At 32.2% G+C, this 16,985-nt stretch overlaps 1 protein-coding gene across 3 annotated transcripts in view; it reads right to left on the bottom strand.

The window, feature by feature from the left end:
• Positions 1-12,933, bottom strand: part of SGCZ (sarcoglycan zeta) — a 230,758-nt gene extending 217,825 nt beyond the window's left edge. For all 3 annotated transcript variants that reach the window (XM_069485211.1, XM_069485213.1, XM_069485212.1), the window contains exon 1: positions 12,739-12,933. In XM_069485211.1, coding sequence (XP_069341312.1) covers positions 12,739-12,933 — 195 coding nt within the window. The remainder of the gene's footprint in view (positions 1-12,738) is intronic.
• Between the last annotated feature and the right edge of the window lie 4,052 nt (positions 12,934-16,985).

Raw genomic sequence — 16,985 nt, 5'->3', positions numbered from 1 at the left:
TTTGTTCACCCAGTGATCAAATTGTGCCTAAAGACACATTTCTCAGAAGGTATCCCTGATTGTTAAGCAAGACATGACTGGAAAAATATATCACAGTAAGTGCAAGAATGAGACCTGATTAGTCAGAAGGGGAGTCAAGTCCTTTCATCCTTACAGTACAAAAGAAAACATAACTGAGGCAGTCAGGTTTGGCTACTTCACATTCAATGGCAAACTAGACGTAATAAATTTCTAGTTATTCAGCTTAGCCTGTTTAATAGGGACAAAATTCATTTTAATACAAACACAATTGGTGAGAAAAATTGAAATATTTCTTGATCTAATATCCAGTGGTTTATAAATAAAGATTAGATTCCTATATAGGTTTTACCAGGTCAGTAAGATTTTTTTTTCCTTGTGCTTGATACTATTTTAGCAGACAGACATAAGAAGAAGAAAGTGATGCTAATCTGGGATTATGTGTTTCTTTAGTAAAATATAGATTGATTCCATCTTGGCAGGTTTAAAAGTCTCATCATCTTGAAGGAAATAGTTTGTTGGTTTGAAAATTGAATACTTGTTCCCAATTTTCTTAAGTAAAATAGAACCAATAGCATAGTAACATGGATTTTCAATTGGCAAAGTGTTATTTTTAAGTACTCATTATTCCTTCATGAAGTCTGTAAAACATTTAGATTTTCACTGATAACCACTTTTAAATTTAATTAAAGAAAACATTCAAAGACTTTTTATATTGAACACAGTAAAGTGAAATTCACATAGATTTTCAAAGGTAGATTTGATTTTTATTTTTAAGAATAATATTTTAACTAATTATAAAATCACATTCATTGAATAAAAAATACTAAAAGAAGCACAAGAAGAAAATTGGAAAAAAAAAAACTTCTAAGAGCATAACTAGAGATAATTATTAATTAATATTTAGCTTTTTGCTTAATGTCTTTTTCTGTGCAATTCTTTTTAGAGACTTGAGGTAATAGAACATACATTATTTTGAATCTGCACTTTTCCCTTTATGCTATACCATAACATTTATTCAAAATTATTAATATTGTTTGGAAAATAATTTTTTAATGATTGATATGCATATAAATGTATTATTATATCTTTAACTCTTCTCCTTGTTTATATCTTTACATTGCCTCATATAAACACAAGATATGCTTCTTTAGACATAAATTTTTTCTTCACATTTATGATTATTTCTTTGGGGTACATAACTGATGTTGTAATTACTCTTTAAAGACCCGTCATTCTAAGAATCATATATATTTCAAGTTGGTCTTCAAAAATGAAAGAAAAACTTATTTGTATGACTACACAATCATTATGTATTATCCTAACACATGGATGTTTATGGTAGCTTTACTTATAATTGCCAAAATTTGGAAGCAACCAGGAACCAAGATGTTACTCACTAGGTGAGTGCATAATTAAACTTTGGCACATCCAGACAATAGAATATTATCCAGTGATAAAAGGAAATCAGATATTTAAGTCATTAAAACATATGGAGTGACCTTAAATGCATACTACTAAAGGAAAGAATTCGATTTGAAAAGGCTACATATTGTACTATTCCAACTATAGGATATTCTGGAAAGGTCAAAATTACGGAGATAATAAAAGGATCAGTGGTTGCCAGGGGTTAGGGAGGAGAGAGGGATGATTAGGCAGAACATAGAGGATTTTTAAGGCACTGAAACTATTCTGTATCATATTATAATGGTGGACATATGCCATTATACATTTATCAAAACTCATAGAATGTACAATATCAAGAATGAATCTTTACGTAAACTATGGACTTTGGGTGACAATGATGTGTCAGTGTAGGTGCATTGATTGTAATAGGTGTGTCTTCCTGGTGTAAAATACAAAATTTTTAATGGCCAAAATATGTAAATTGTAAGAAAACAGTTGTGTACTTCTCTAATGACATTATTCAATTCCAAAATTTAAAAGACAAGTTGAATTACGCTTGAATACTTCTAGAACTGTGTTGTGGTCCATCACCAGTGCTTTGGGGAATGGAGTGGTTGTCTACCTTGAAGCTTCAGCTCTCAGCTGACATAAATAGCCTCTAGCACAGAGTAATCATTTGCAAGGGAGTTTTAATGGTGATTTCCAGGAATATTAAAAAATACTAGCACAGATAGAAAACTTCAAACTAAATCTTCTTATAATAAATAGTACTAATATTAATTTGGTCTGAAGATGAGTTAAACTGGCAATAAAAAGTCTATGGTGTTATTATTATTCAAAATGACAAATTCATATAAATTCTTGCCCAATAAGATTTTTATTAAAATAATATTATCTTTACTGGAAACAGCAAACAGCACATTTCTTAGTTTTTTTTATGTTTTTTAATTTATGCCAGCCATTTATTAATTTATAACTATGAAAATATGGATAGTGGAATTATGGTTTGGATTTTTTTCCCTTTTGTTTACTTTCAGCATATTATGGGGGTACAAAAATTTAGGTTGTATATATTGCCCTTGTTCCCCCTCCCCCTGAGTCAGAGTTTCAAGTGTGTCCATCCCCCAGACCAAAAGCACATTTCAATTATGGTTTTGAAAAGCAAATACTTTTTTTCCAAAAGAACAAAAACATTAATTTTTCTTAAGATAATTACTCTTCCTCCCTTAATTTCCTACTAAAATAGTCAAATTATATAAGATAAACTATGTGCTATTATTTGTGAGAATAAGTACACATGTGGAGACACACACATAATTTCATTCCATTTAATGTGATTTAATCTATTCTATGTCCTGGCTGTGAGCCATTCACAAAGGCAAGTGATTTTAATTTTCTAGACTTCTGTCTCCTCTTATGTAAAAAGACAGCACTGACCTATGGTCTTTTCCAGATCTAATATATTATACAATGTATTAAACATATGAATTAACAAGTCTGTGATTTCTATAACTTTTAATTTAATGGCTAATTCTCTTAATCTTTAGTTTTCTCCTAGTATTCTAATGAACTTCATTTTGCACATGCTACATATAGTTTTGTGATTTATCTTATGCCACACTTTTTTGCAGTTTATTTCAGTAAAAAGAACTATCACTTGGTAGTTGTTTGAACTTGGATAAAAATGACTAAATTTTTCTTTATAAAGTCAAGGAGAGAAAATGTACTGCTGGGCTAAGACTAAGCATGAAAGATTTCATCTGAGAGGGACAATTTGTCAGAAAATTATGAGGAGGTGCAAACAGAGGGTTATAATGGAAGCAGTCTTGCAACATTAACGATATCATTCACTCTCATCAAGTCTGTAATAAATCCACACACACCACACTGAGGGACTGGTGCAGTCTGCTGCTCCTGGAATTCACCTGCAGAGCTGTAGTCCTGCCCCAGAAGGCGGAGCCCCATCTCAGCTCCAGGGTGAGCACCATGACATGATGCATGTGCTGAGGAATGGACTGGGAAAATGGAAATGGCAGCCCAGAAAGGTGGACAAAAACGATGATCCTAAATCACCTTGAGCGTAGTCTCTTATCATGTCCAATTAGTTAATCCTCAGCAAAATATACTTTAACCGATGCAAAGACTAGACTGCAATCACTAGGATAAAATAGCCTTTCTGAAAAATCATTGTTTCCTTTATAAAGGTGCCATTAATAAGTGTCATTGCTCTATCCAGAAATTAAACCTAATGCCTACTCTGCCAAACTCAAAAGCGTAATCGTGCTTGGAACTTACACAGCAGTTTTAACCATTCTAATTACTGACTGAGAGATTAGGTACATTTCTCCATTAAATTAATAAGAGTTGAAGGTATTGACGTGTCTTTTGCCCAAGAAGTTCAAAATATAATTATAAATCAGTAATATTGTATTTATATATTTAATGGTGGTGTATGAATGCACTGAGGTATACCATTTAAAGGGAGTAAATTATTTAATGAAGAATATTGAAAGGATTAATTTTAATAACATTGATACAATGGCATGCGGTGGAAAAAGCAGGAACTCTGAAATTCCACAGCCCATGTTTCTAATCTTCCTCATCAGTGTGACCTTGAGAAGTTTATTTAATTTCCCTAAGTTTCCGTGTCTTCATCTGTCAAAGGGATCTAATATTTGTTTTGCAGTATTACTGTGAAATTCAATAAGGTCTGTCTATAAAGCATATAATCTTGTTAATAAACTACATGCTAAATAAATATGGGCTTCCCAGCATCTTAAACTCTGCTCTCATATTTAAAGGGTTAGGCCTAAAGGGTTATAATTCAGAGTGTTATAAAAAATAATTGATAATAAAATATCTCAATCATGTAATAATTTAATACTCTGATCATTAAAGACACTCAGAACATTTAGAATCAAGAATAGAAATCCCACTCTAATATCCAGACAATTTTTAAGTATTAGATTTTTCAGATGATTCAAAAAGGAGATTAGCTCCTTCTGACAAATAAGCTCCCTCATTCAGACAGGCCAGAAAGGTTGCTTTCAAGTAATGTAGGTTTTCAAAATAATCAGCCTTGTGTCATCAAAATAATAATGATCGTTGACAGCTGAACTGTTACTCTTAAAAGTTTTATGTAAACCATTTTTATATGTCAGCTTTAAATTAGAATTTAATAAGGAATCTTTATTATCCCTTCATCATCCTAAGGGAATAGGACATTTTTCCTGATAAAATGTACTATATACAATAACTTTAATTATTCACAGATAATCATGCATGATAATAATATTTGTCATTATACTTAGCTGGCAAAAATTGAGTGCTTAATCTAAGATCTATTTTAAGAGCTTTACAAAAGTTCACTCACTTAATACTTCTAATGTCTCCACGAGGTCAACATTATTATCACCATTTTACTGATGAAGACACTGGAGATAGAGAAGTTAAGTAACCAGTCACCAGCCCAAAGTCACCTTGCTAAGCAGCCAGTCATGGAGCCTGCATGTGAATCAGGCTGTCTCCAAGATTCATGCCCTTAACCTTAATGCATATCATCGGTATTAACAAGATTATAAACTCCCTTATTTATTTACTTATGTATTTATTGATACACACTTATTGAGATCCTTTCATGTGTCTGGGATTGTTTTATGCTCAACCTTAATAGAAAGAATCAAGTTATTTAATAATTCACACAGTGGATAGAATTTCTGTGAAAATGAAAGAGCAGAAAATGACTAAGAATGATAATAACAGCAAACACTTAGATACTTGTTAGTATACGCCAAGTACTTCTGAAGCACTTTCATTATTTTAATTCTTTTGATTTTTATACGAGCTCAATGAAATAGATAATAATATTGCACTCATTCTCTAGAGAAGGAAACTGAGCCATAGTTTAAATAACTCACCCTCAGTAACATAGCTAATAAATGGAAAAACCAGAATATGGACAAAATGGGGCCAGAGTTTAGACTTTTGACCAGTGTTTTTCTGAGATGGCTTTAGCAGTACCAGCAATCTAAGAAAATCTTGCTATCGACACTGATTTTGCCCCAGAAAATACCCCACTGGCAGGTAATAGAGACTCAAGATTTGTTCCCTGGTTATATAACATTTATGAATATAAAAATGAATTTGCTTTATGTTTCTAAATTGTTGCATACAAGAAATAGTTCCTGATATATTTATGGGGTTTTGAGAGAAATGAATGCTTACTAGTAGGAAAGACCATGAGGTTCAGAACTCTTGAGATGTCTGATTTAGGTCAATGTTCTATAACAATTCTGTGAGAAATGCAAATAACAAAACTTACACCCCTGAGTTTGCCCTTTTGAACTCCATGAATAAAATTTCTCCCCTTTTCTAGCTTCTGCTGTTATTGACCCTTTTCATTTTTCTTTCACTACCTGGAAATTAGATTATAATTGGTGAGGATTATTTTTGTTTGGCATGTGTCTGTTTGCATATATGTATGTGTGTTTTACTTTTATAATCAAAGGTAAGTTCACAAAATCACCTACACATGAGATGATTGGACCACCAAATTGGGTTACCAAATTTCTAGAAAATCTTAGTATTCCATAGTTTCCAACTGTTAAATGAAGGGGTCTTTGGGGAAATTATGTCTGATTTTGATGGATAGGCTGTGAGGGTCCACTGTAGTAGGTGAGGCTGGAAGTCATGAAACACAGAGTGATTTTATCTCTCGGTTAAAGGCCATACTCTTCTAGAGGAGTTGTAAACACGTGGTAGCATAGAGGTTCTGATAGGTGGTAGTATTTTACCAGTAATTGCCAACCTATGGTGCCCCTTATTTACCAACGTATCTTGCCTCAAGGAAGATAATGTAAAAAAGTGATTTTAAATAAATTCCAAGTGTGTGTGTGTGTGTGTGTGTGTGTGCGTGAGAGAGAGAGAGAGAGAGAGAGAGAAATGGGTGGGATTTACTGTAGTTATTACTGAGGGAGTCAGCCAGATCTAGTAATTAGAACTTCAAAGGACTACAATTTCACTGAAAAACTATCATTCCTTAGTTCTTTCATATTCTGGGAGAAAGTGTGCTACATTTGTCTTCCTATCAGGGAAGCTGGTCACTGGCTAAAAGATGTGAATGGACTTGAGTAATGTCCCTTTGTTAATGAGATAGGAGAGAGAATTCAGCTAAAGATGGAATCTGGTTAGAATCTGAAAGCAGATTTACTGAAAGAACAAGTGGAAGAGTTAAAACATTAAGTTTGATAAGCCCGCTAGTGAAAGTGAATCTACATCTTTTAAAATTACATATATTCAAAAAATAATGTATCACCTACTGTGTGCCCAACCAAGATTCCAAGATAAATAAGAAAATAAGACCAGCCTCTGCTCCTTATGAACTTCCATATCAACGGGATGGGGGTGGGGGCAGAAGGGAGTCTGGTAGAGAAGTGGTATATATTTAGATGAACCATAATTATATATCTAATACAGCATAGTAAATCCTTTCATAGAGATAAGATATATGAATAAACACCTATGAATAAAATAAATGTACGAATAAATCTACCAGAAAGGGACACATTAATCAATCAATTAATTAACCAAAAAGTAAATAAACAAATGAAGATCTTCATGGGATAGACTGATGGTCACATTTGTGGCTTGGAAGGTAACAAGTTAGGTTAGGTGGCAATTAATTGTCTGCTAAGAATTAAGTTGGTAATTTTGACAAAAGAAACCCCTACAGGTTGTTAGTGTTGATATAAATGGATTCAGTCACATTGGGGGAAAAAATGGCATTAAAGGTTAATAGTCCTGGACTTACATCCTAGACTCTAGAACCTAAAGAAACTATTTTACTTGTGCAATTATAATTATCAATAGGGACATATGAGAATGTTCATAGGATCATTGTTTGTGATAGAAAATTAAACAAGAACAAGAATACATTGAAAACTTATTATGAGAATGGATAAATAAGGGATATTAATTCAATTAAATTACAGCTATAAGTAAATAAATTGCAGCTACACAAGGGATAAATCTCACAAACATATTGTTGAGGTAAAAACAATATAATGCTTAAATTTTATACAAGCAATCATACACATATGTGTAACTAAATGCAGGAACATTATTTAGGATTGTGCACATCTCTAGATAGAGTTAGGAGATATTGGTAAAGTTTATTTTTTTCAGTTGGGTGATGGTGGTACAGTTGTTAATATTGATTATTAATTTTTGCATTAAATATATATTTTTATAATCTTAGGATAAAATATTTTACAACATATAGTTTAAAAGTGCAATAATGGTAGCTGTCTGTACTACTGCTGTGGATACTCAAGATTGGCCCTGACTCCCTGGAATGTGTGAGGTCTTGAATGTAAGGGATGCTGAGAATGATTAACTTGGTGTTCTGCCTAGAAAAACAGTTAATAAATACCACTGCATAGACCAAGGAAGCATCGTCTGTGCAATGAGGCCTTAAATAGCAATGGGGTCATTGGTAGACCTTGCACCAATTCTTCTAAGGTTAAGATGGCTCTTTGGAAGGAAGTATGGCATAGTGACATGAAAAATTAGCTGTCTTTCAATGCAAGTAATGTCAAAGATGGATATTTATTCCACAGTTATTTATTAAGGACTGATTATCTGGCAGGCACTATCTTCTGCCTTAGGAATACAGAAATGGAAAAAGTGTCAAAAATCCTGATCCTGTAGAGCTTACATTCTCTCTGGGGGAGTGGAAATATAATAGATAATGAACAGGGTCATATAAACATAAACTGTTTTGTGATGAATATGCTAAGGAGAGGAGAAATACAATTAAAAGCTAATGAAGCCTGTGCTTATTTCAAATTTAAACTTTGCATATGTCTATCCATATCAATAGATTCTAGACAGTAAATAAAAATGTACTTGAGTTGAGGACACAGCTTTGATAAATATAAGAACTGGCTGTGTACACAGGGATGAAAAAGTTCATTCAAAAATCACCCTACTAGAGAGAGAAATGAAGAAACCCATGGTGGGTAACTAATCTTTGGAAAGCACAGTGACTGTAGACATCTTCAATAGAGTGATAATGGCTATGAAAAGCCACTGGATTAATGAAGATTAAAAAAAAAGAATTGGTCACAAGAATAACCTGAGAATATGTGATATTTCATTAAAAAAGATATTAGAAAACACAGGATTTAATACGCAAAAATGCACATTTTATATTTCAACAAAAAAACTTTTAAAAATTTTAGCTTTAGAAAGAAAGGAGAAAACTAAACATTGCAATATGTATACTCTCAATTTTAGAATGGTACACTTAAAACATGATAGAAAGAATCAAAATGACTCTATGGCCTATATCTATAAAGAGAAAGATATCTTGAAAGGATTGATCTTTTTGTAAACGTATAATCATGGATGTGCAATATATTTAATATTTGAAATGATGAAAAGCAGGTGGCAATGAAATAAATAAAAATAATTGCATAAGGATCTCCCTTATTCTGATTTTTAAACATTGAAAATGTGATAAAGGATCTATGGAGGGGGTATATGAGAACATATAGTGGTCTTGATAAATTAATTAAAAAAATTCCTGTCATATTGAAATAACAACTAGAATGCCATCTTTGAAAAGGAGACTGCAACAAAACGTCAAGATATTTAATAATAATAAACTGTACAGTGATTTAATGAGATAGTTTGAAAGGAGGGTTTAAGCAGATGCTAACTGACCAAATAGAGAGAACACTGGAAAGTGACCTCTAGCAATATATGGATGGTTGAACTAAAATTTCCCAGTTCCTGGTCAATCCTAAATTATGATGATATTCAATCCTTTTCTTGGGACTTCTTTGTAGCGAACATTCATCACAATGATTATACAAGCCTCTAAGAATTTTTTTTCTCCAATTTATTCAATCAACTAATTGTTTCAATTATTACCTACATCGGGGTTTTCTTGACTTCTCAGTAAGAACATTCATGACTTTGCTCTCCCCCTTTGCTTAATAAATGTTATTTATGTTTCCATTCTTTGTTTTGCTGGCTAGTTAGCACATCTAATAGAACTACGTTGCAGTTGGATGCCACCAACTTTTAGTTGGTACTATTCTTAAAATGAATATTATTGTATTAATTTACAATTTTTAAATATGGAGCTAATTTACTTAGAATGAAACTTGAACATAGAAAAGAATATTGCCTCAGCAGAATGGCTGGATTTGATAGACTTGCTAGAATAGCCCATTTATGTTGAACCACAAATATATTATGGCAATCAACCAAACAACAATGACTAAAAAACATGTAATTGGGTTACACTGATCTCAATAGAATGAAGTTTCAGAATCTCCCTGTTCAACTTACTTTTACATTTATCAACTGTCATAGCCAGGATATTATTGTTTACATCTATCTGAAGTCTTTCACCCTATAGCATGAACTCATTTCCTTCTTTTTGGTTTTCTTCAACTGAGTATCTCAATAAGCCAAATAATTTTATTTTGCACAAAATGAGAAACACAAATTATTTCCCCAAAATAAGATCATTTCAACCATACAGATCATGCACAATATTGGTCATAATGATGGACTCCAACAAGCATCATAAAACAGGTTGGCAGCTATCCTTGCTATGCTGAAAATACATTTTGATAACAATAACATGTCCAGTTTGCTCAAATAAAAGATGTTAACAGCCACATATTTCCTGTTTTGGATGGCAACAGTTATAATAAAAGTGAAATACATTCTGTCCAGATCAATAATACTTCCCAAACAATTTACACATTATTTTCTGCTTCTCCCAATGGTGTGGCAACTAGTCTTTAGTATTCTCTGTGGAGACAGATACAAACATAATGTGCTAGTGGAAACATAAAATTGATTTTTTTTTTTTACTGCTCTCATATAAGAGGATTACAAATTATTTCATACTTCTCAAGTATATACCACTTAATATGTAGTATTCAGGACTGCAAAAATCTACTTAAGGAATTCTGAATTTCTCTGATAAATTATAAATAACTACAGTGCGATGGAGAGTTTGTTAATCTTACAAACACTATCTTGATAGAATTGTTACAACTTCTGTGCATTTCAGCTACATGCAAATAGCTTTCATGGCTGAAGGAAGGACAGTGTTCCATTTGATTCTAAAAAGGAAAAATCATAATTTAAACAAAAGAAAAATGAAGAAAAATACCAAGACTCCTATGGAAACAATCCCTTTTATTATCCCTAAAACTATGTTGGCATTTACATTTTGACCAGCTGAGGTTCAAATTAGATAGCTTCATGGGTGATAGAAACCCTGAGGCCTGTAAGTATCCTGAACACATAGGCGATTGTTTCAATTATGTCCCATGGAAGGCTTATCCAGTCTTGGTGTCAGCATGAGGCACGGTATCGGGAGTGTGATGCATGTAGCCACACAATTAATGCATTTAAGTATGTTTTCCTAATTAATTTAAATAACGCGTGAGAGCTTACATGGCTTGAACCTGAAAATTCCCATGGTCTGGTCATTGGATAGAATCAAGGCTCCCTGAAACTAGAGAGCTGATTCCCTTTCAGGAGCTTTTGAAAGACACCTTTTGAGAGAAGAAATCAAACAATATACTTGACATTTCAAACTTTGGAGAAAACCCTATTCTTTATCTCTTTTCCATTTTTTTTTTAAGTTAAAAATGAGGTTGAAAATGTTGACATCAGCAACTGATAGTTTGGCTGATATTGAAGGTAGCACAAAAGAGTTGGCAGGAGCATGAACATTGCCCCTACCGTATGATAAATGAATCATTAATGAAACCCAGACACTAGTCAGAGAAGGCAGGAGCAGAGCTAAGAAGAACAGAAACAGCAGGGATAGAGTTGGTGACATTTATGCCAAAGTAGTCCCAAATGAGAGGGGAAACCAAGCCAACTCTTACACAAATGAGCGGTTCAGATGCATCAACAGAGAATTTCATAAGCAATAATTTGCCTATCAGCCCTCATCTCTACCTGGAGCCACCCTCAGGTGACCCACATGCCTTGATCCATGCCCTGAACACATCTGTGTCTAGGACACAGCTATTATTTTCCAACTCTAGGAACGTACTGACTCCTGCTCATCCTTCCTTTGTCTTTAGTTTCTTTTTTGATCAATACTCTTCAAAATTTGCACTGTATTAGGAAAAATGGAACTGTTGCTCAGCACATTTTTGTCCATGAGCACATGCACCAAGATTGTAGTGCCTGCCTTACAACATGGACAAATGCTGGGCTCACTTTCCCTTTTGAAATTCTGTTTCCAAGTTAGAACTAGGTGTTAGTGAAGTCAGAAAGAGCGGATTCCTGCTAAATCAATACCTAGCAGAATTAAAAAAAAAAAAAATCTGCCCAGCATAGGAATATCATCAGTGAAGTTAAACAGCCTGCTTTAGACTCACCCCTGAGGATACAGAGTTCTAAAGAATAATAGTAGTCTGGTCAGCAAGTAAAAGATAACTGGTTGTATGTAAAGACATCTGAGGTCTCCAAACAAAGGCAGGATTGTTTACAGCTGAACAGAGAAATTTAGGATTTAGTCAGAAACTATGAAATGAACTAAACCACTCTTTGCTGAAACAGCACATTTTTCACACCTAAGTCAAGCTTATACAGTTATTGTATGTGTTCAATAAACTGAACCAAAATTTATCAATAAATTAATTATATAATCATTTTTGTCATTATTAATTTTCCTAAAATTTTATTTAATTTCCCTCTTCTATTTCCCGGGTATGTGCTCTAAAAGAATGAGGTCACCAGCTGATGGCAATTATAGACATTGGTCTATGTAGCTCAGAAGACATTCCAAGGTTTAGATTCAATCATGCAGTATGTTATATAGAAGGGAGATATAGTGGCATATACTCTATATGGAGTAATTCAAAGGCACTTGTGATTTATAATATTAATGTTAAGTTTACTGTGAAATATTATCTCTAAAAACAGATTCCTTAAATGAGGAGTCTTATACCTTAAATTCCAAGGTATCATAAGCACTAATTTAGCCTTACTGGTTAAATGTCTTCTAACTTTCCAATGAATCAATGTGCTGTGCTGTCTCATGATACAAATTTCCCACACTTAAGTGCCAGATAGTAATATCATATGTGTATCATGACTAAACATACTAAATGTAGGCTTAAATTAAAATGACCAACATTGGAATTTAAAGATACGTATTTGTAAAGATTGAGATGAATAACTTTTGATTAAAAATAAAAAAATAAAAACAGAGCTGGACAGTCTTTGATTCAAAAGCAATAGATGTAAAATCATGGTGGTACTTACCACGGTGAAATTCATAACTTTCAATATCCATATTGTCATGGCTAAGTTAACTATCATGGTAACCAACAGCAGAAGGACAAAGAAGTATAAGCACCTCTTTCGCCATCCATAAATTCCCACTGGGTAAAGTTGTGCATTCTCAGTCCTTGGCAGGTTATTCTGTTGTGTTGCTAGTATGTATTGTTCTCGTGTCATCTGAAAAATAAAAAAAAAAAAAAAAGAAGGAGAGAGAGAGAGAAGAAAAGAAGCATTAAAAATAAACTTTTTTTTTAACAGAAGGCACAATATACCCAAGAATAGTGGTCAGTGAGTGCTCAACTGATTTTTATTGTGTAATTAAAATGTTACAGAAACCCTCAAATCATTATCATCAATGTAGTTTATTAGAGCTGTCTGATATTTACATCTACAATATATATAGTCAGGTTTGCCCAATATAAACAGTAGGCTTTTCTTTTAGTAGGATTTGCAGACTGTCAGCTCTACTTCCAGTTATCTATAACTCAACAACTAGTTTACTGAGTCCAAGCTACTCTTGGAATAGGAGGCTTTACCTGTTTTGGAAGGTAGGTAGAGACTAAATGTATCACAAGATTTTTCTATACCTTTCTCTAAAAATGCAGGCTATACATGGTTCAGTATATATGTCTCAATAAAAATGCCAATGCACTTGCAAATATCTATGTAAAGAAGATACACTTTAGGGTTATACAGATATAGCTATCTATTTAAAAGTTTTATTCAGGGTTTTGTTGATTATTCATCTTATTTGTATTTCAATGAATTATTAGAAAAATGAGCTCTAAAAGAACACTACATACTATATTATAGTATCTGATAATATAATGATATTAGAAGTCAGTTTTGAAAAAGTGGAGATGGTATTCTTTGGCAATGTATAAATTTAGGTTCTAAAGTTAATACTTACAAAGAGGAAATACATTGTTTACTATCTTATACTACTTAGAAATATAGATAAGTCAAAGTATGACTGAGTACTGAATGTGTGTCATGTATGCAATTTTCAGAATAACATATTTATTATCTGAGGGATAGAAACTTTAATTTTTATAAAATATGATTCTGTATGGGGCAGTAATTATTCAGTTTTTTGTTTTTGTTAGGTTTTTCTCAGATTGCTTTTCTTTTTTATATTAATTAAATGATTAATAGACCAACATAATGCAGAATAAATTACACAAAAATAAAAACAATATTAATAAAGGATTAAAATTATCAGTAAGTAATATAAAATATATTCAAATAAAATTTTCAAGTTATGGTGTTCATGGAACCAATCCTACTTTAAACAAAATGTTGAACTATATTAAGAAATTAAAGAAAAAATTTTATTTGACTTTTTCCCTTTTTGTTTTAATTTTACAGCTATAATTTCAAATTGCACTAATATACTGTTAAATATTATGTTTCCAATTTTTAATGATTAAAGCATATTTTGGTTAATATAATAAAAATCATTGCATAAACTAAATCATAATTTTAAAGGAATTAAAAGTGCTAATAGTAGATGGTAAATAGAAAATTATTTCATAATATAAAGAATCCTGTTTGTTATAGTTATTATTTAAGTTAATATTTACTATTTCCTTGAAACTAGCCATAAGGCTTCAGTGTTTAATTAGACACCAATGTCATGTAGATGTGAAACCCATTACCTGTTATATAGCATAAGTGTTATCACCGATAATGAATGACTTGTCAAGGAATTTACTTTGCCTGGGGATTTTGGTGGAGATTTTACAGTTCTGACAGTGGTTATGATTACAAAATAGAGAATACATTATAGGAAGAGGATAGAATGAAAAGAAGTTAGTTAAGGGGTACAAAAATACAGTTGGAAGGAATCGGTTCTAGTATTTGATAGTACAGTAGGAAAATCATAGTTAACATAATTATTGTTTATTTCAAATTAGCTAGAAAAGAAGATTTAGAAAGTTACCAACACAGAAAAGATAAATGTTTGAGGTTATGGGTATCCCAATCATCCTGGTTTGATCATTGCACATTGAATACAGATATCAAAATATCACATGTACTCCCCAAATATATACACCTAATATATATAAATTTTTAAAAAGCAGAATTAAAAAAGAAGAATATAAAAGAAATTCTAGGAACTATCACAATTAAAGGGAAGAACAATATAGAGCAAGAGAAGGGTAAGAACAGATATGTAGGAGGAATGCAGGAAGGGGAGGAGAGGGCAGGAGATTGGGCCTCACTGGTGAGAAGGAGACCTTCCCTTTGTAGAGGTGGTCTCTGAAAAGTTCCAAGTCAATTGCTGTGATTCTTCAGATCATCAAATCCCTTTGATCTCATATTAAAGCAGACTTCTTTTCTAGAAATATTCTATTTCTACAAAGTCTATTTAGACATGAAGGTGAAATTAGCATGCCTTAGAAAAGAAAGGAGAACTTACTAAGTCCTAAAATAAAACACTCACAACTAAAAAGAAAATAGTCTTTCAATAGTGCGACTGATTTTTTTTTTTTTTTTTTTTTTTGGTGAAGCAACAGAGATTCAGTAAATATATCAAATACCTCTAACAATTTTGAAAAAGAAATGGGATAACAAAAGCCCAGAAGAAAAGGTTGTCATGAAAACAAACAAAATGTTATTGAATAAAGCTATTTTTTCTCCTCAAGGAACTCAATAGTATTTTCTTAAATAAAGCATAATTTAACATTATTATTTTATATGCCGTCTTCATCACAAAATACTTTAGAGAGTCCAAGCTGTAAAAAGACAACAAGGTTAGTGTTTTCTTTAAAAGTTCCTTTTTTTCCCCTTAAATCTCAGAGATCTGAGTGTTTTTCAAGATCACAAAAGTTTTCAGTGGCTGTTAGAGTGCAGTAGCAGTACTAGCAGAGCATTTATAACACATTAATAATTTTAAGTGATTAAGAAAACTGTCTTAAATTTTAAATTGCACATCCTTTGCCTAAACTGTTAAATGTTGATCCATTTTTAGGTATTATTGTAATTATATTCTCTGAAATATCTTGGTTCCCTTGGCATTATGAAAATTCCATAAGTAAAATAGAATTTTTTTTTGCTAAGTGTTTATTGTCATTCTAAAGGAATCTACCAAAGGTATGATTGTAGATATACTTATTTCCTCAAAACAATTAAGTAGATTTCCTAAAAGAGAAATAATCACAATATCCCGAAAGACAGTATCATTGTACAAGATGTTTCTCTGATTTCAAACTATTTCTCTACCTCATTTGCAATATTAACACAATACCCTCAAAATCCTTTCTTTGAAATTCCTTTGGTTTTCAAGGTTGTATTCTCTACTCCTGGCTACTATAATTAGGACCCTCTTCATCTCAGTTTTACCATTCTGTTTTATATCATATTTCATGTCTCAAAAGCATTCATTAGAATCAGATAACTTCCAAAACCCAGTCTTTCTTAATTAAAATCAAGAAAGTCTTCAGCCTTCTTGGATCAAGATGGTTATAAGCATTGCTTACATTAATGTAAATGTCTTTACTTGTATCCTCCTGTAATTCAGGGAAAATCTGGTTTAAATTTTGACTCTGAACTTTGTCTATAAAGAAACATACTTTCAAAATCCTGATAAGTTGAATAAAATTTTTAGCAAGACATTCTGAGATTAAATGAAAGATACATCAACAAATAGAATCAGACTTTGTGAATTTTTCAACAACTTTTCTCTTCAGTATGGAAAATCTGGCATTCGGAAGGGTTATTTTGTTCAGTAAATTTAATAACACAGCATACAAAAACCAAAAGAGAATGAATTAATTTGGAGTGACCTACACATGGTTTTTCACTAATAATCTAGCCCTGGGGACTTCTAGTGAAGTCTACTGAGCTGAATGGAATTGGAGAGAAATTAACTAGAGTGGCAGACACCATTTGCTACTTACTCCCTTACCTCATGGAAGCAGACAACAGTTCAAAATACTAAGGTTCAGGGAATGTACTAATTATTCCAATCTAACAGGCACCATTTCAGTATCTTTATACAAGTACTCAGAGTTGGGAAAAGTAGTTGAGACTCTGGGCAGAAGATTTTCTTCATTTAATAAAGTATGTATGAAGTCACAGCTATGTGCAGATAGACTTCAAGATTGATGCACTTGTGCAATTTATATGTTTGGGAAAAACATAGTAAGCACATAGAAAATATAAATAACATACCAAATAGTAACATGCTCTGAAGATTATAAATACAATAATACATTATTGCATTA

This window comes from Eulemur rufifrons, chromosome 12 (assembly GCF_041146395.1).
Source record: "Eulemur rufifrons isolate Redbay chromosome 12, OSU_ERuf_1, whole genome shotgun sequence".
Classification (NCBI taxonomy): Eukaryota; Metazoa; Chordata; class Mammalia; order Primates; family Lemuridae; genus Eulemur; species Eulemur rufifrons.
The sequence above is the reverse complement of the archived record's forward strand: the minus strand, read 5'-3'. Positions and strand labels throughout refer to the sequence as shown.